This window comes from Hemitrygon akajei, chromosome 6, assembly GCF_048418815.1.
Source record: "Hemitrygon akajei chromosome 6, sHemAka1.3, whole genome shotgun sequence".
NCBI classification, from domain to species: Eukaryota; Metazoa; Chordata; class Chondrichthyes; order Myliobatiformes; family Dasyatidae; genus Hemitrygon; species Hemitrygon akajei.
This window is the reverse complement of record NC_133129.1, coordinates 85,575,601-85,595,678: the sequence shown is the minus strand read 5'-3', so window position 1 is coordinate 85,595,678 and position 20,078 is coordinate 85,575,601. Positions and strand designations below refer to the sequence as shown.

The 20,078-nt window shown below is 41.2% G+C and overlaps 1 protein-coding gene across 5 annotated transcripts in view; it reads right to left on the bottom strand.

Annotated features, from left to right (window-relative positions):
- chd3 (chromodomain helicase DNA binding protein 3) overlaps positions 1 to 20,078 on the bottom strand; it is a 130,066-nt gene that overhangs the window by 55,531 nt on the left and 54,457 nt on the right. For all 5 annotated transcript variants that reach the window (XM_073048730.1, XM_073048726.1, XM_073048729.1 and 2 more), the window contains exons 15-23: positions 16,625 to 16,825; positions 15,594 to 15,731; positions 13,953 to 14,074; positions 12,533 to 12,706; positions 10,533 to 10,674; positions 8,205 to 8,336; positions 4,534 to 4,651; positions 4,314 to 4,438; positions 55 to 286 (exon numbers count right to left, since the gene is read on the bottom strand). In XM_073048730.1, the coding sequence (XP_072904831.1) occupies positions 55 to 286; positions 4,314 to 4,438; positions 4,534 to 4,651; positions 8,205 to 8,336; positions 10,533 to 10,674; positions 12,533 to 12,706; positions 13,953 to 14,074; positions 15,594 to 15,731; positions 16,625 to 16,825 (1,384 nt within the window). The remainder of the gene's footprint in view (positions 1 to 54; positions 287 to 4,313; positions 4,439 to 4,533; positions 4,652 to 8,204; positions 8,337 to 10,532; positions 10,675 to 12,532; positions 12,707 to 13,952; positions 14,075 to 15,593; positions 15,732 to 16,624; positions 16,826 to 20,078) is intronic.

Sequence of the window (20,078 nt, the reverse complement as noted above, 5' to 3'; positions counted from 1 at the left end):
CACTGGCCAATTCCACTTCTTTGTGTAATAGTCAATTTTCCTTTGATAACTTACCTTCAATATCTCCTTTAAAGAGCTCCTCTGTGCCAAACTTCAGTATATCATCCAGCTCCTGCTTGCTCATGCTCCCAGTCTTGGAGCCAAGGCCAGGTCGCACAACCAGATGAGTGAGCATCATCTTCCTCTTGGCCACTTGTGTTATTCTCTCCTCCACAGAAGCTCGAGTGACAAAGCGATAGATCATCACTTTGTTTGCCTGGCCGATGCGGTGAGCTCTGCTGAAAGCCTGAAGAACGAACAGCAGCAAATTCAGGGGCCAAAGAAGTGCGCGGCAGATTGACAACAGCCTTTAAAATTAGTCATTAGGAGGCCACAAAACTCTCAATTTTGCATTCCTACTTACGGTACTTAAAAGTGCTTGAGTTGTACATTTTTATAGCTTTGCTTCATTTCCTAAATTCTAAACAAAAGTCCCTCAGTCCTGACTTTGAGAGAGGTCAGCCAGATAGGGACAAACAAAAAGCAAGATAGAGAAGGATAAAAAAAAATTCATTGACATAAAACACAAACTCCTCCTCTAGCCCTACATACTCATTTGTTAATAGTGAGGCAGATAGTGTTAGGTTACCAACGATATTCACCAGATCAGAGTTGAGCAAGCAAAGTCAGATGGAATTTAATTCTGAAAATTGCAAGGTAATGCATTTTTTGCTGATCTAATTATGTTTGGAATGCACAGTGAAAGATATGGCCTAAGGAACAAGAGTACAAGTCAAAGGATCCTAAAGATGGCAGCATAGGCAGATTAGGTAGTGAAGAATCTACACAGGATACCAACCTTCATCACCCATGGAGAGTTGCGGTGACTTGGGGGGAGGGAGGTGCTCTGGCTAGAGGTATGCAAATTACGAGGGCATAGATAAGGCAATCAATGGAAAACGTTACCACTTAATGGAAGTCTTAAGGTATAGGTTTAAGGACAGAAGTGAGAGGTTCAGAAAGATCAGAGGAAGATTTTTTTCCACTCAGAGGGTAGATACAATCTGAAAAGCCTGGCTTGAGATGGTAATGGAAGTGAGTACTCTTACAATGTTGAAGTATCTGGATGAGCATTTGCATTGCCAGACCGAGAGGCAACAGACCAAGTGCTGGTAAATACTGGTAGAAGGGTACTTGATGATCAGTGTAGACGTTGTCTAATGAACCCATTTCTCTCCTGTTTCTGGTTTTGAGATCTTCCAGAATTCTTGGCTTTTATTTCACTATATCTGTGGTTTCCAACACAACTAAGCTTAAGAATACAAGAACATGAGTATATTGGAGTAGGATCATCAATGCAATGCACCTCAAGGCTGTATTTTTAGCTCCCTGCTCTATTCTCCATACGTACATAACTGTGGTTAAGCACAGCTCCAATGTTATATTCACATTCACTAACAACAACACTGTTGTTGGACAAATCACAAGTGATGATTAGTTAGTTTACCTGCTTGAGATGTTTGTTTGTTTGTTTATTTATTTATTGAGATACAGCATGGAGTTGGCCCTTCTGGACCTTCAAGTTGTGCTGTCCAGCAATCTCCAATTTAACCTTAACCTAATCACGGGACAATATACAATGACTAATTAACCTACTATCTGCTACATCTTTGGACTGTGGGAGGAAATCAGAGCACTCGGAGGAAACTCACATGCCCATGGGGAGAACGTATAAACTCCTTACAGGCAGCAGTGGGAATTGAACCCAGGTCACTGACACTGTAAAACGCTGTGCTAGCCACTATGCAACCATCAGATACCTAACTGAGTGATGCTGCAGCAATGTTTTGTTTAAATTCTGGATATTAGTATACCAGAAAACCTGAGCAGGGTCCTGCACATAAATACAATCACAGGGCAGGCATATCAGCATCTTTACTTCATTCACCGAAACAAATTCCTACCAGTATACTGTTGAAGGTATTGCGACTGATTCCATCATGGTGTAGTAAGGTCATTCAAATGTGCAGCAGGAATGTAAGAAGCTGCAGAAAACAGTGGACTCTGCCCAATACATCACAGGCACATCATTCCCTGCCATCAGTAGAATCTAAAGGAGATGCTGCCTCAAGAAGGCAATATCTAAAGATCAAAGTTAGCCATGCCATATTCTTACAGCTATCATCAGCAAGAGATAGAGAAGCCTTAAGTCCAACACTACTAGGTTTAAGAACAGCTACTTTCTTTCACTCAGTTCTCCAACCAGCAAGAACCCCAATTACCACTACAGTTTAACAATACCATGAATTACTCTGATCACTCTGCAGTAAAATGGGCACTTTTCGTTGTAATTAATATTTTTTTGTATAAACTGCATAATTAATTAAGTTTTCTTGTGAATGCTGCTTTCTATGGTCCTATATGTCTATGATGCTGCTGCAAAGCAAGCTTTTAACTGCGCTCGTGTGCAGGGTACTTGTGCAAATGACAAAAAATACAACTCAACCAAATCCCACAAATCTGCCTGGTTATCCAGTAAGTACATGGTTAAATCAGTTTCAGGCTTCAACTACTCTTCTGTGTTAGTTCCTCAATTCCCTTAACGTTCAAATATTTACTTCCTCCTTAAACATGAGCTATGCTTCATAAATCTCCAGGGTAGAGAATTCCAGAGATTTACTATACTCTGCAATAACAATCCACAATAAGGAAAATTCCCTATATCAGGTTTCCAATAAAGCTGTGACTGACCAGGTTTATCCAATAAAACTTTGGGAAACAAAAGAACTAATTGGAGGAGACTGTTTGAGGTATCTGCATCATTGTTAGCCAGTAGTCTGGAAGGTAGACCCTTTGCTTAAGAAAGGTGGCAAAGAAAAATCTGGGATCTATAAAACAGCAGTCTAATATATGGTAGACGAGTTACTGGAGAGGATTCTGAGGGATAAGACCATGAACATCTGAAAAGACAAGGGTTTGTTAAAGGTATTCCACATGGCTTTGTGTACGAGAGAGTGTGTCTTGTGGACTTCAGTGAGGCCTTTGATAAGGTTCCATATGATATGCAGCTATGCAAGATTAGATCACATGGAATACAGGGAGACCTGGCTACACAATTAGCTTGATGGTAGGGCGGAAGGTTGATTCTCAAACTGGAAGCCCATGGCTAAAGATGTGTCTCAGGTAGGTGCTGGACCTACTGTCATTTACAAGGCCTCTTTAAATATGGGTTATCCTTTAAAAAATTTACAGGGTAGAAAATTCCACAGATTCACCACCCTCTGCAACAGGGGTGTCAAACTCATTTTAGGTCACGGGCCGGATTGAGCAAAATGCAGCTTCATGCGGGCCGGATCAGTCGGACGCGTGCAAACGCAGCTTTCGTTGCCTCCGTTTTTTCAGCCTGCTCTCATGTATCTCAGTCTCTGCTATAACTACAAAGTGTTTCACTTTACAAATTCCGTTTCTTATGAAGAAGACTGCCGAATAAACACTAAAAACCCTGAAAACCTGGTACCTGAATAAACTCAGCATTAGCCATATCATACGCCATAGGCGCTTTGATTACTGGGGCCAGCTTTAATAGTAATTAGATATTATCTCGCGGGCCAAAGATAATTCCACCGCGGGCCGGATTTGGCCCGCGGGCCTTGAGTTTGACATATATGCTCTGCAATAACAACACACAATGAGGAAAAGTCCCTATATAGGGGTTTACAATAGAGTTTAAAAAGGTTGGGTTGAAGACACTGGTGGAGTAACCCTACTGTAGAAACCCTACAGTAATGTCCTGGGCCAAAATAATGGACCTTCAACAACCAGCTGATGGAGAGTATTTGCTCCCACCCCCCGCAAGTCCTACTATTGCTAGGTTCCTTGACAGCACAGCAACAATCTATTGGGGGAACTCAGCTAGTTGAGCAGCAACTGAGAGAGGAAAGGAACAACCTATGTTTTGATCAAAACTCTGAACAGGTAACATTATAGCACCTACATGTTTCCTTGACAAGGTCATCATTAAACTATGCCCAGAACAATTGTTTTGACCTCAACTCTAGAACTCAATTATCTTGAGTCCTCACATGGAGCAAGGCTCTAATAAAACTGAAGGAGACAAGTAGCTCCTTCAGAACTCAAAATGAAGCAGTATGCTCTTCTTCATAATATGGCTTGCAAAATATCTGAATATTGCTGATTGTTAAGAGCTGTCTTATAAATTCAATCTGGCTAATGATCCATATTTTCACTGACAAGACTTGTACACTTTACCAGGTGTTACTATGATTGAGCTGTACTAAAATAATACCACCACAATACCATCTCCCATTCTATACCTGGATATCATTGTGGGGATTCCAGTCCGAGTCGAAGATGATAACTGTGTCTGCCGTGGCCAAGTTAATGCCAAGACCCCCAGCTCTGGTTGATAGCAAGAAGCAAAACTGAACAGCACCCGGTGCTGAGAATGGAGAATTAGAACAAACGTTAGAGAAATCAGAACAGGTAAAAGACAAATTTTCTATCTCAAAAACAACTGGCTCCTATAGCACTTACCATTGAATCGATCAATGGCTTCCTGTCTCATTCCACCAGTGACACTCCCATCAATCCTTTCATACTTGTATCCCTCATAGTCCAGGAAGTCTTCCAGTAGGTCCAACATTTTAGTCATCTACAAAAAGGAAAATAAGACTAAAATATAGGAGCTGAATTAGGCCATTTGGCCCATTCAGTCTGCTCTGTCATTTCATCATGGCTGATCCAATTTTCCCCTCAGCCCCAATCTCCTGCCTTCTCCCCTTATCCCTTCATGATGTGACTAATCAAGAATATATCAAAATCTGCCTTAAAGATTTGGCCTCCACAGATTCACCACTCACTGACTAAAGAAAATTCCTTTTCATCTCCATTTTAAAAGGACGCACCTCCATTCTGAGGCTGTGTCCTCTACAAACACCTACATCAGGATGCTGTTCATTGACTATAGCTCAGCATTTAACACCATCATTCCCACAATCCTGATTGGGAAGTTACAGAACCTGGGCCTCTGTACCTCCCTCTGCAATTGGTTCCTCGACTTCTTAACCAGAAGACCACAATCTGTACAGACTGGTGATAATAATTCACTGACGAACAACACTGATGCACCCTCTAGGGTGTGTGTTTAGCCCACTGCTCTACTCTCTCCATACCCATGACTGCGTGGCTAGGCATACCCCAAATATCATCTAAAAATTTTCTGATGATACACTTTCAGAAGGAGATGAGAGGATGTACAGGAGCGAGATATACCAACTAGTGGAGTGGTGTCGCAGTAACAACCTTGCACTCAATGTCAGTAAGATGAAAGAACTGGTTGTGGACTTCAGGATGGGTAAGACAAGGAACACATATCAATCCTCACAGAGGGATCAGAAGTGGAGAAAGTGAGCAGTTTCCTGGGTGTCAAGATCTCTGAGAACCTAACCTACTCTTTTTTTAAATATTATTTCTAGTTTTGTACAATTTTTAATCTATTCAATATACATATACTCTAATAGATTTATTTATCATTATATTTTCTTCTTCTATATTATGTATTGCATTGAACTGCTGCTGCTAGGTTAACACATTTCACAACACATGCTGGTGAGAATAAACCAGATTCTGATTCTAGTCTTCGGCTCTCCCACGATTGGAAACATCCTCTCCACATCCACTCCATCGAGGCCTTTCAACATTCAATAGGCTTCCATGAGGTCACCCTCATTTTTTTGAATTCTAGTGAATACAAGTCTATAGCCATCAAATGTTCTTCATATGATAAGCAATTCAATCCTGGAATCATTTTCATGATACTTGGTAGTGTGGAGGAGCAGAAGGATCTGGGGGTACATGTCCACGGATCCCTGAAAGTTGCCTCACAGGTAGATAAGGTAGTTAAGAAAGCTTATGGGGTGTTAGCTTTCATAAGTCGAGGGATAGAGTTTAAGAGACGCAATGTAATGATGCAGCTCTATAAAACTCTAGTTAGGCCACACTTGGAGTACTGTGTCCAGTTTTGGTCGCCTCACTATAGGAAGGATGTGGAAGCATTGGAAAGGGTACAGAGGAGATTTACCAGGATGCTGCCTGGTTTAGAGAATATGGATTATGAACAGAGATTAAGGGAGCTAGGGCTTTACTCTTTAGAGAGAAGGAGGATGAGAGGAGACATGATAGAGGTGTACTAAGAGTATTTAACAGTAAGGTGTATTAAGAGGAATAGACAGAGTGGACAGCCAGCGCCTCTTCCCCAGGGCACCACTGCTCAGTACAAGAGGACATGGCTTTAAGTTAAGGGGAGGGAAGTTCAAGGGGGATATTAGAGGAAGGTTTTTCACTCAGAGAGTGGTTGGTGCGTGGAATGCACTGCCTGAGTCAGTGGTGGAGCCAGACACACTAGTGAAGTTTAAGAGACTACTAGACAAGTATATGGAGGAATTTAAGGTGGGGGGTTATATGTGAGGCAGGGTTTGAGGGTCAGCACAACATTGTGGGCCGAAGGGCCTGTAATGTGCTGCACTATTCTATGAAATTCCAGTTTTCAAGCAACGGAAGCAATCCAAAACGAGGAAGGAGGATGTTAAGGGGTAATGTCAAGAATACTAAGGAGCTAATCGTTAACTTCAAAATGGGCAAGGCAGGACACCATATACCAGTCTCATCAGTGGAGAGAGTAACCAGTTTTGAGTTCCTGGATGTTAACATCTCAAATTACCTGTCCTGGTCTCAGCATGTTGATGCTATCATTAAGAAAGCATGCCAGCACCTCTAAGCACTGTCAGGTACTCTGCAGATGCACTATTAAAATTATAAGACCATAAGACATAGGAGCAGAATTAGGCCATTCAGCCCATCAAGTCCTCTCTGGCATCTCATCATGGCTAATTCCAGGTCCCATTCAACCCTATTTACCTGCCCTCTCATCATATCCCTTGATGCCCTGACCAATCAGGAATCTACAAACTTCCACCTTAAATATACCCAAAGCGATGGCCTCCACCACAGTCTGTGGTAGAGCATTCCATAGATTCACCACACTTTGGCTAAAAAAAATTTCTCCTTACTTCTGTTCTAAAAGGCCGCCTCTCAGATTTGAAGCTGTGCTGTCTAGTTCTGGGTGCCCCCACCAACGGGAACATCCTCTCCACATCCACCTTATCTAGTCCTTTCAACATTTGGTCGGTTTCAATGAGATCCCCCCTCATTCTTCCAAATTCCACTGAGTACAGGCCCAAAGCTGCCAAGCACTCCTCACAGGTTAACCCCTTTATCCCTGGAATCATCCTCGTGAACCTCCTCTGGACTCTCCAATGACAATACATCTCTTTTGAAATAAGGGGCCCAAAACTGTTGACAGTACGCAATGTGCAGCCTAGGAAGTATCTTATAAAGCTTCATCATTAGGAGGAGCTTAAGAGAACGATGGCACCTAACAGCAACTCCTTTGCTTGCATCTTTGAAAACAGCTCTAATTCTATCTTTGATATCTCTATTTTTCCCTTTCAAGGTTCTTTTGAAAACCCTAACCTTAAGTTACACACTGACTTTGGTTCTTTGCAGGAATGGGACCTGCTCTCGAGGTCTCACAATTGGCCACCATTCGATATGCCAAGGACGCGGCCTAGAAGACTAATGTGCCTTCAGAGTTCCAAGATTTCATGGCTCTGGAGGCGAGCGGAATCAAGGTCGGTAGCACCACAGGAAATTGGTGTGTCGTGGGAGACAGAAGATCGAAAGCAGAAGGCTGGCTGCTGGCTGTGTGCCCAGCTCTTTGGGCACAGAACTTGGAAGAAGTGACGCAACAGACTTTTAACATCGTAAATCAGAGTTGTTTGTCATGTCTCCCCTCTTGCTGTGAAACAGGGACTCCTCTTTTTCCCATGGGGGGGGTGGGGGAAGATTCACTTTCCTCAGCATGAGGAAGTTTATTCTCATTTCAATCAGAGACAGTGACCCTGTTTACATAGTGGGCTCAATTCTTTCTTCCCAATACAATCACATCGAAGGAATGAATACATAACCACGAGATCAGACACATACAGAGTCTAACTCAAACTGTACACTCCCACCTGACCGTGCAATCCCCAGATTATCAGCAAATTTGAATCTTCCAGTTCCTTCACAGATTTGCAAAATGGGCAGTATAGAGATTATGAATATGTCAGTGTATATCATATCAGTACACTGGGTTACTGGTTTACCTGAGAAAATATCAGCACTCTGTGGCCCTGGTCCTTCAACTTCCTCAACATTTTCTGGAGCAGCATCAGTTTTCCAGAGGACTTGATCAATGCACTGCCTTCGTATGCACCATTTGGCAACTTTGCACCCTCCTGAGACAAAGACAAATAAAACAGATGTTCAGGACAACATTTTGTCCACAACAATGCTCGGATACAGAAGTAATTAACAGAATAGTTCAAATTCATCAAACCAACATCTTTCAATAACAGGGACGCATCTTTTCGACACATTTTCTCTCTCCTTGCCCCATCAAGTTTCTCCCTCATTGCTCAAGGAATGGAGTGAACTACAGTGTTTTTAGTTCAGACTGACTGTCACCTTAAGAGTAATAAATAATAGCTCTACTTGTACAACATTCCATAAAGATTTTACAAAATTTAAAGTGGAGGTCTCAGCGAAAAGCACATTCTTTGAGTCCAAAGGTTGTGGGAACAATTCAGTGATGGGGTGAGTGAAGTTTAGTGGAGTTAATCCCTTTGGTTCAAGAGTCTGATGGTCCAGGGGTAATAACTGTTCCTGAACCTGGTCGTGAAAGTCCTGAGGCTCCTGTACTTTCTTCCTGATGGCAGCAGTGTGGACTTCTTACAGCAAAATCACAGTCTCTGAATTTTTTTTTTTTTTTAAATCAGCTGCCCTTTCTACTTACGATATCCCAGCATTGGCAAGTCCAAAACCCAAGTTTTCTCTAGGGTCAGGCACACAAAGACTGATGCCAGTATTTTCACTAGGTAACACACCAATTCTTCTACCAATACCATAAAACCACAAGTACCTAGAGATGGGTTTCATAAAGAAATAAACCAATGACCATTGGTTATGGTGAACTGGATGCACTGCTCATCATTGGTTGTGGTGAGCTAGATGCACACTCTTCAAGGACAATGAAGAAGTTACACAAATCCCTGTAAAGCAAAAATCTGCTGGTTTATTCAAAAAGGCAGGAGGCTGGAGATGGGGTGGAGGGAAGGGGCTATAATCAAAATAATTGGATAGCCCTTTCAGACAGCTGGCACAATTATCTCCTCCTGTTCTGTTTAATTTACTGGTTATGTAAAATTAATGTGTTCAACCAAAACTCTACTGAAGCATATGAGTGTCTATTAATCATGCTGGACCATGAATGGTTATGACAGAAACAAGTTCTATTAAGTATATTAATTGATTATTCTCCCTGGGAAGAGAAGAATATACAGTTTGAGTGCTCGTTAATTTAGCATTCTGAGTCCAATATTCTCTCATTGGAGTTGAAAGCAATGTGTTCAAACCCCCTTTTAGAGCTTCAAGTGTAAAAAAAAACCAAGGCTTCTGCCTTTGATCTAATACTAAGGAAGTACGCCACACTCAGTGAAATGTCTCATGGATGAGCAGGTAAAGCAGGTCACATATGCCATCATGATTTAGCACAAAAGATCACATGGGTATTTTAAAGAGACAGGTATTTCTACTCCCAGAGAACGCAAAACAACCTTAATTCTCAATTGTCAGAATATCTGAAATGGGTATCATCATACTAGGGGACCTTACTGTACACAATTCGTGTACATTCCATCTATAATGAATTTTCCTGCCCAAAATGGGTTTTGAATGGGTTAATGGGTTTGAAGTATTTTCCAAGTATTTATTTGTACAACACAAATGTATGATTTTGCATTCCTTTTTTATATACTGATACACACACACACACACGTATTTATTTATTATAATTAACATTTTTTCTATTAGTATGTATTGCATTGCACTGCTGCCACAAAGACAACAAATTTCACAACATATGCTGGCCATATTAAACCTGTTTCTAAATGATACTCAAATCAAAATTGCTTGTCTTTTCCAAAGTGTATAAGGCTGAAAAATGATCTGATAAAGGCATTTAACAACAAAAAATAATTAGGTAACAAGCAGGTGAAACCTTTAGATTAGAGGAAATTTCTTTATATGCAGTATTAAATCTAAGAATTGAGATCCACAGGAAATGGATGAAGGAGCAAGCAGCAAGCTCAGGAAATTGGTTTTGCATTGCAAAGCAGGCTAATGATCACACTGAATGTAAGAGCAGGCTCCAAGGATTGGCAAATTCTCACTTATAGTTTTATGTTCATCCCATTCACTATCCCTTAAACAGTATAAACATCCTTGATTCTTGCCAAAATCACCACCACTGTTAGGTACCTGTTGCTTTCTCGGGCTGGCTCACCAGATGAAATGCAAGACTCCATTTCTGGCTATATGTTTCAACATAACAAACTATGAATAATGTTAGACAGTACAAAATGGCAAACACATACCATGGCTGCCACAGGGAAGAGATAAGGGTGGTTACAACACTTCTTCAGATCCATCATGATATTCAGCAGTGACACCTGATTCCCACCTCCTTTGGAGTTGAGAGCATCAAAGTTCCTCGTCAGAATAAATTTATAATATTTCCTGAAAGACAGGTAATAGGATACAGATTTATGTCTCCAGTCTGAGGCTGATAGCACCTAGTGACTGATTCAGTTAGGCCATGTTAACACATTTTTAATTAGAGAGATTTTTAGAAATTCCAATTTTTACTTCTCCCTTCTGCCCCATCTTTCAGAAGTATTTCCAAAGATTTATTTCAACAGAGGTATTTATAACTATTTCTACTGATGGGGCCGGAGAAATGAACAAAGAGCTGCTTTTTGAAAAATACAGATTGACATGAGAGCAGGAATTAAAGATCCAAATTCACCGTTAAGACAAACTGGTTAAAGTTCAGAAATACAACTTTCACAAACTTTCAGCAAAGAGAATTAGTAAAAGAAAAATGCCATTCCCCCCAAGTCCCTATGCTCTGTCCACTTCCATCCACCGCCCTCCATGGATTAGAGTCACTAAAGCTGTTATTTAAGAGACTTAATATCTGTCAGGGTGAGGGATTCTTGACTGACGTTAAGAGCATGTTTTTTTTGTTGTTAATATCAGATATTAGGATTGAGGTAGACCTTAGGTATTGTGTTGCTCTGATTAACAAAGAGCAGGTTAAGGGAATAGACGAAGATTTAAGGGTGTTGTTGGAATAGCTACACAGATAGGCGTTTATTAAGAAAATAAAATGTAACTAGCAAGCCACAGTATTGGCTGACAATGCATTATTTTAAACACATCATGTTCTTATGATTTGGAATGCTCTGAATGGACAGAGGAAACAGATTCAGCAATAACTTTTGAAGGGGACTGAGGTAAAAAAAAAAACAAATAGCTACGGGAAGATGACTGGGCCCTGCAATACGAAGATATCATATTCAAAGAGACAGTGTTAATCAATGGGTGAAAGATTTGCTCTGTGAGATCCAATGACAGGAAGATCATTCACAATCTGTAAGCTCAGTGCTGATTCAATTGTCAATGCTCAAAACATTGGGAGTGTAAACTGAACTGGAAGCAGAAGTGGATTCTAAAGTAAATCAAATCTAAAGCAAAATACTGAAGATGCTGGAAATCTGCATACACAAAACATTTATCATTCTAGAAGCATTTGTGTAGAAAGAAAGTTATGTTTCAGTTCAATGATATTTTATCAAAATGGGTAAAGTTAAAAATGTAAAAATGAAAAATCAAAAATAAACACTGCAGATGTTGGAAATGTGAAATAAAATCAGAAAATGCTGGAAATGCTAAACAGGTCAGACAACATTTGTGGAAGAGCAGAAGTAAAATTTCTGGTCAAAGACAAGGGGCTTTCTTTCCGCAAATACTGCCTGAAGAAGTGTTAAAGTTGCAGAAATAAATTGGGGGTGGGGGGAATGGATCAGATCTTTGGTGGTCAAACAGAAGAGACTGACTGATGCAAGTATGGGAGTGTAAGCTGATAGACGCAGTTAAGGTTTTCCCATAAGGATAAAGAACCTTGGAATACCAAGCAAGGGGAGAAAGAAACTACTGATCATGGAAATGAGGTACACAAGCTTGAAAGAATGAAAAAAATACAGTTGTTGGAAATCAGAAACTGAAAATAGAAAATACTGGAAACCTTCAGGACAGTCAGCATCTGCAGAAAGTAAAACAAAGAACGTTTCAGGAAAAAGACACTTTACCAGAACCGATAAAAATATTTCTCATTCCACAGATGGAATGAGTAACTATCTGACATTGTTGTATTTAATTCTGAGGTCTGAAGGCTGTAATGTTTCCTGTCAGAAGATGAGATGTTATTCCTCAAGTGTCACTGGATCAGTGGTTTCCTCCCCCAAAGTGTGAACCTTCTGCTAAAGGTGAAGGAGCTAACAGAGTTGCAGAGTACAGGAACGTAGTTGCTTACTTTTGCATCGTGCTCAACTCCACACGAACAATCAATTCAGTCTTGGATGGCATGTTCTTAAAGACATCTGTTTTAAGGCGTCGCAACATGTGGGGACCGAGAAGATCGTGGAGCTTCTTGATCTGGTCCTCCTTTGAGATGTCAGCAAATTCTTCAAGGAAACCCTCCAGATTACTGCAAAAGATACTGAGTGTGAGCCATGTTTTGGACGATTACTCAACCCACACGAGGATCAGAACCCTCTCACATCATTGATGGCATTGCACCAGTGACAAGAGTTTATACAGAAACTCCAAATAGCAAACTCCACAGGACAATCTCACAACGGGGATGACAACAATCAGCATAATAACGTAATAACATAGATTTCAAGAGGCTTGTAAAAGGAAGGAGCAAAATGAGAGGTTTGCAAGAAATTGCAGAGTTTGAAGCACAATCATCAATATGGAAAATTAGGGATGAGCACAACTTCTATCAGGGAAATTATCAGGGCACGGAGCGACCACACCCCACTGAACATCAACGGCTCCTCATTAGAGATTGTTAAGAGCACCAGATTTCTTGGTGTTCACCTGGTGGAGAATCTCACCTGGTCCCTCAACACCAGCTCCATAGCAAAGAAAGCCCAGCAGCGTCTCTACTTTCTGCGAAGGCTGAGGAAAGTCCATCTCCCACCCCCCCCATCCTCATCACATTCTACAGGGCTTGTATTGAGAGCATCCTGAGCTGCTGCATCACTGCCTGGTTCGGAAATTGCACCATCTCGGATCACAAGACCCTGCAGCAGATAGTGAGGTCAGCCAAGAAGATCATCGGGGTCTCTCTTCCTGCCATTACAGACATTTACACTACACGCTGCATCCACAAAGCAAACAGCATTATGAAGGACCCCACGAACCCCTCATACAAACTCTTCTCCCTCCTGCCATCTGGGAAAAAGCACCGAAGCATTCTGGTTCTCACCACCAGACTACGTAACTGTTTCTTCCCCCAAGCCATCAGACTCCCCAATACCCAGAGCCTGGAGTGACACCAACTTACTGCCCTCTACTGTCTTGTTTATTATTTATTATAATGCCTGCACTGTTTTGTGCACTTTATGCAGTCCTGGGTAGGTCTATATAGTGTAGTATTTTTCTGTGTTGTTTTTATGTAGCTCAGTGTAGTTTTTGTACTGTTTCATGTAGCACCATGGTCATGAAAAAAGTTCTCATTTTTACTGTGTACTGTACCAGCAGTTATGGTCGAAATGACAATTAAAAAGTGACTTGACTTTTCACTCTTTCCATCTCAAAAATGACAATATAAAACCAGACTCAGAGCTTGGACAATTGGCTGCCTGAACACTGACTACAGTCCATTAGTTGAAGAGTACTTTGTAACTCAAGGTTATGGAAAGCAATCTTATCCTGCCACTTACTTGAAGCGGTCGGGTGTCAGGAAGTTGAGCAGATGGAAGAGCTCTTCCAGGTTGTTCTGCAGAGGAGTCCCTGTTAGCAACAGCTTCCAATCAATCTTATAACCATTCAATACTCTGAAAAACTGAACAATAATGACAATGTCAAGACAGTAGATGTGGCTGTTTTCTTTAAGTTACTTTTATGGATAACACAAAAGTAAGTTCAAATCTCTCTAGCATTCAAACCCATGCAGATATTCCCACTGGCAGTACTGACAGACCATAAGAGAGTAGGAGGTACATATTGATCATATTGATATTTCACGGTGTTTATGTGTGTTAATCAAACAAGTGAGGGATTAAACAAAAATTAGACAAATTTGAAGGCGGGGAGGAACTCAGAAGATCAAATGGAATATTAAAACTGCGCCAAAGATAAGAAGGAAGATGAAAGGGTTCTTGAAAATGGGAACATGGAGTTGAGTTATGAAAAGATCGGCCATAATCACAGTAAGGAACATAACAATTAATCAACTGATATATTCTGAGATAGAAGAGCAATAATGTACTGGTTAAGTAACTGGATCACTGATACAAAGACACGAGTTTACATCTTCCTGGCAACTATGGACGTTTCATTAAAAAAAATCTGAACTTTTGGAAAATTGTTAGGTTCACTGTCCAATACAATTAAACATCAGCTGCTAAAAATAGCTTTTTCACTAATATCCTTTAGGGAAGGAAATTTACCATCTTCCCCAACCTAGCCTGTGTGTGAATCCTGACCCACTAATATTTATTTATTTAGAGATGTAATGTGGAACAGGCCCTCTGACACAACAATCTGCACTGCCCACCAATCCACCTAATTAACACTAGCCTAATCACAGGACAATTTACTATGACCAATTAACCTACAAATGGGTACATCATTTGATGTGGAAGGAAACCCTGCGGTTCATGAGAAGATATACAAATTCCTTACAAATGGTGCTGGAGTTGAACTCCAACCTCTGAGGCTCCAAGCTACATTAGTGTCATGCTAACCACTACTCTACCATGGCAGTCTACCATGACTGCTTCCTCAGTTCTGGGGCATTAATGATGGGCAATAAATACCAATCATTGCCAGAGATGTGTACCCATCATGAACAAATAAACTAATGCCAAGAGTGGCCATTCTTACATAGATGTCATCTAATTCAATTTTAACCATCTGTCCACTTAGTTAGGCAAGTGGGAAAGTAAAAATGGACAACTTCCTTGCTAGCTTCAAGTATATACAACAGACCTTTGGACATTAACAATCCAAAAAATGGGAATTCAAACCACAAAGCAGCATAAGAAACTACTGTGTTTTCATAAAAATTCAAACAGATCCTAATGTGAATTGAAAAGGAAAACCTTGGGCCTAAAAGTACCAATGTGCTTGACCCGTACCTTTCCTCTAAAATGGAATAGTGAAATCCTCACACACCTAATATAATCCACCCAGGATGCCAAAACTTGTCAGAAATGAGTGATAGTGACACTTGGAAAATTGCTAGAAGTGAGATATCAGCTTCTCAAAACAAGGACCAGAAGGTCAGCAGTTAGCTTCAAGGTAAGAACTGTAAATGATGAAATGCCAGACAAGGAAAGTGAATGTGCCACCCAACTCACCTTGGACTGATTGTTCTTTAATCTGTGTGCTTCATCTACCACCAGACAGGCCCACTTAATGGAGCTGAGAACTGCCTGGTCAATGGTGACCAGCTCATAGGAGGTCAATAAAACATGAAACTTCACCTGTGCCTGATTCTACAAAAGAGAAACACAAAATCAGTTCAATCATTAAATGAATATTGTTGCACAATGACGGTTGGGGCTCGACATGTTTTCCATCCTCTTCAGATTCTTCTGAATCATTTTCCAGTGGCTGTGAGCATCCGTGGGTCTTTACCAAACCCAATCTTCAACATCAGAAGGTACTGCAACTCAATGGCCTGATATCAGACACTTCACTTCATTCTGAACATTCTGCACCACAACACTCTAACTTACAAGTATTTAAACACAAGAGATTCTGCAGATGTTGGAAATCCAGAGCAACACACAAAATGCTGGACGAACTCAGCAGGTCAGACAGCATCCACGGAAATGAATAAATAGTGGACATTTCGGGCTGAAGCCCTTCAGCAGAATGGAAAGGGAGGGGGAAGATGACAAAATAAAGAGGACAAGCTAGAAGGTGATAGGTGAAATCAGGTGGGTAGGGGAGGGGGATGAAGTAAGAAGTTGGGAGGTGCAAGTGGAAAAGGTAGAGGGCTGAAGAAGGAATCTGATAGGACAGCAGAATAGACCTTGGGAGAAAGGGAAGAGGGGCACCGGGGGAGGTGATAGGCAGGTAAAGAGAAAAGGTTGGAGGATAGCTAGAATGGGGAATTGAATAGCAAACATGAGGAAATCTGCAGATGCTGGAAATTCAAACAACACACACAAAATGTTGGTGGAACACAGCAGGCCAGGCAGCATCTATAGGGAGAAGCGCTGTCGACGTTTTGGGCCGAGACCCTTCGTCAGGACAAAGTGCTTCTCCCTATAGATGCTGCCTGGCCTGCTGTGTTCTACCAGCATTTTGTGTGTGTTGTTGGGGAATTGAATACTTTCCTTCATTAATTACAACTTAGAATACTGAGAATTAGAAAACTTACCCTGATTCTGACTGCCCGCTTGCTGACTTTAACTGCATTATCATCGAAGCAAAATTCATTTTCCCGGATGACAGCACGGCTATCCTTGTCTCCTGTGTATGTTACCACATAGAAATTCGGTGCCCACATCTCAAACTCTCGCTCCCAGTTGATGATTGTGGATAGGGGAGCACTGACCAAGAAGGGGCCTTTTGTGTGTCCCTGAGGAATCAGAACAAAAAAAATGTAATGATTGAAATGAAATCTCCCTAGGAGAAATTAAATCATCAAGCTAGCCAAATACTACAAGACCATCAAATAAAATTAACAATGGTAAAAGAGGAAATTGAGTGGAGACCAAAAGCTTGATCAACATAAAAATGTAAGATGCTGCAAGTAGGATTTGGACAAGTTTTGGAGGACCTGCAGCTTACAGAGTTGTAGAGCCTTGTAGGATCTTGAGCACTGGTATTCAATACAATTGAGGTAGGCTTCACAACTTCTTGGATTAACAGAATGAGAGAACACATGTGTGAGATAATCATGAACTTGCCACTAACAATTAACTCTGCTCATTCCAATGGGAAACAAGACTCAGGGTGAATAATGTTCTACAATCACTTACTACCACCTGTTATTTACAATTATAAAAGTTGGTGGATTTCCATCCACTACCTCAAAACCCCCACCCATCCCCCCAACAAGAGAAGGAAAGTGCAAAATTTAAGTGCCGGTGAAGATTATTTATGAGAGCACAGATTTAAGGTACATGGGATCCATGGTAAGATCATGAGACATAGGAGCAGAATTAGGCCATTTAGCCCATTGACTGTTTTGCAATTTGATCATGGTTGATCCACTTCCCTCTCAGACCTAATCTCTTGCCCTCCCTCCATTACCTTTCACACCCTGACTAATCAAGAACCTATCAATCTCTGCCTTAAATACACTCAATGACCTGGAATCCAATCTCCTCTGGCAACAAATTCCTGATTCATCAACCTCTGGCTGAAGAAATTCCTTCTCATTAATGTTCTAAATGGAAGTTCCTTTATTCTGAGGCTGTGTCGTCTGGTCTTAGACTCTCCCACCAAAGGAAATATCCTCTTCATATCCATTCTATCTAGGCCTTTCAACATTTGATAGGTTTCAATGATATATCTCCCATTCTTCTAAATTCCAGTGCATACAGATGCAGAGCTTTCAATCACTGCTCCTATGATAATCCTATCATTCCTGTGAACCTTCTCTGAACCCTCCTCAATGTCAGCACATCCTTTCTTAAATAAAGGGCCAAAAATTGCTCACAATACTCCAAGTGAGGCCTCACTAGTGCCTTATAAAGCCTCAACATTACATCCTTGTTTTTAGATAGCAGTCCTCTTGTAAAGTATGCTAACATCGGATTCACCTTCCTTGACACCAGCTCAACATGCAAAGGGATTCAAAATTAACTTGGCCATAGAAGACAGATGGTAGTGGTGGAGGGCGGTATTCTGACTGTGGGTCATTCCACAGGAATACTTTTGGAACCAAAAGTATATAGACAGACTGATTAGTAAACTTACAGTTGACATAAAAATGAGCAGAGTTGTGAATGGTGAGGAAGGCTTTCATATGACATAGCACAATAGTCTGATTGGAAGTTTGGTGGAGAAATGGTAGATGGAGTTTAATCTGAAGAAGTGAGACGTACTGCATTCTTGGAGGTCAAATGTAAGAAGGTCTGACTTTACTTTAATGTCACCAAACAATTGATACTAGAGCATACAATCATCACAGCAATATTTGATACTGCACTTCGCACTCCCTGAAGTAAATATAATAAAAATTTAAATTATAAATCAGAATTAGAAAATAGAAAAGGGAAAGTAAGGTAGTGCAAGTCAGGTCCGGACATTTGGAAGGTACGGCCCAGATCTGGGTCAGGATCCGTTCAGCAGTCTTATGACAGTTGGAAAGAAGCTGCTCCCAAATCTGGCTGTACGAATCTTCAAGCTCCTGAACCTTCTCCCGGAGGGAAGAGGGACAAAAAGTGTGTTGGCTGTGTGGGTCATGACCTTGATTATCCTGGCAGCACTGCTCCGACAGTGTGCGGTGTAAAGTGAGTCCAAGGATGGAAGATTGGTTTGTGTGATGTACTGGGCTATGTTCACGATCTTCTGCAGCTTCTTCCGGTCTTGGACAGGACGACTTCCATACCAGGTTGTGATGCACCCTAGAAGAATGCCTTCTACAGTGCATCTATAAAAATTAGTGAGGGTTTTAGGGGACAGGCCAAATTTCTTCAGCTTTCTCAGGAAGTAAAGGCGCTGGTGGGCCTTCTTGGCAGTGGACTCTGCTTGGTTAGACCAAGTCAGGTCATTTGTGATATTCACCCCGAGGAACTTAAAGCTTTTGACCTGTTCCACCTGCACACCACCGATGTAGATGAGGTTGTGCAGTCAGCTACTCCTTCTGAAGTCAACAACCAATTCCTTTGTCTTGCTGACGTTGAGGGATAGGTTATTGTCTTCGCACAATGCCACCAGGTTCTTAATTTCCTCTCTGTACTCACTCATCATTACCCAAGATACGGCCTGCAATTGTGGTGTCATCAGCAAACTTATATATTGAGTTCGATGGAAACTTGGCTACACAATCATAGGTGTACAGTCAGTACAGCAGGGGGCTGAGTACACAGCCTTGTGGGGCACTGATACTCAGAGTGATTGTAGAGGAGAACTTGTCCCCTATCTTTACAGCCTAGGTCCTGTCTGTGAGGAAGTTGAAGATCCAGATGCAGATCTGAGTGTATCAAGTAATCTGCAGGAATATTAACATACAAGGGATCTTGTGGTGCAAGTTCTTAGCTCCTTGAAAGTGGCAACACAAGTGGACGGGATACAGCTCCTTAGCTGTATAGCACATTTGCTTTCACCCATCAAGGCATTCAATATAAAAGTTGGTAAGTTGCAAAGCAGCTGTATAAAATTTTGGTGAAGCCTCTATGTATGGTTCTGGTTGCTGTATCACAGAAAGCATGTGAAGATTTTGGAAATGATTCAGAAAAGTTTCAGCAGATTGGAATATACTATATATGTATTTAAAGAAAGGATGGACCAACTTTCTCTCAAGTGTTTGATGCTGAGGGGCAACCCAAGGGAATTATGTAAAATTATGAGGGGAACAGATAGGGTAGATAGTAAGAGTCTTTTTACCAGGAAGATATGTCAAATACCAGAGGGCATGGCTTTATAATGGCCGGCTGGTGGTGCAGTGGCAACTGCACCAGACTTTGAGGCGAGTGGTCCTGGGTTTGAATCCAGTTGACTCTTTACACACTTTCCAGCCATGCTGGGTTGAGCGTAGAGCTAGCAACTTAACTTTGTAAAAACCAGACAAATGCTAAAGAAACAGCAAAGTTGCTGCCCAATCCGCCACAAGGCACAGAGAGGAACAATAATGACTTTACAATGACAGTGGGAAAGTAAAG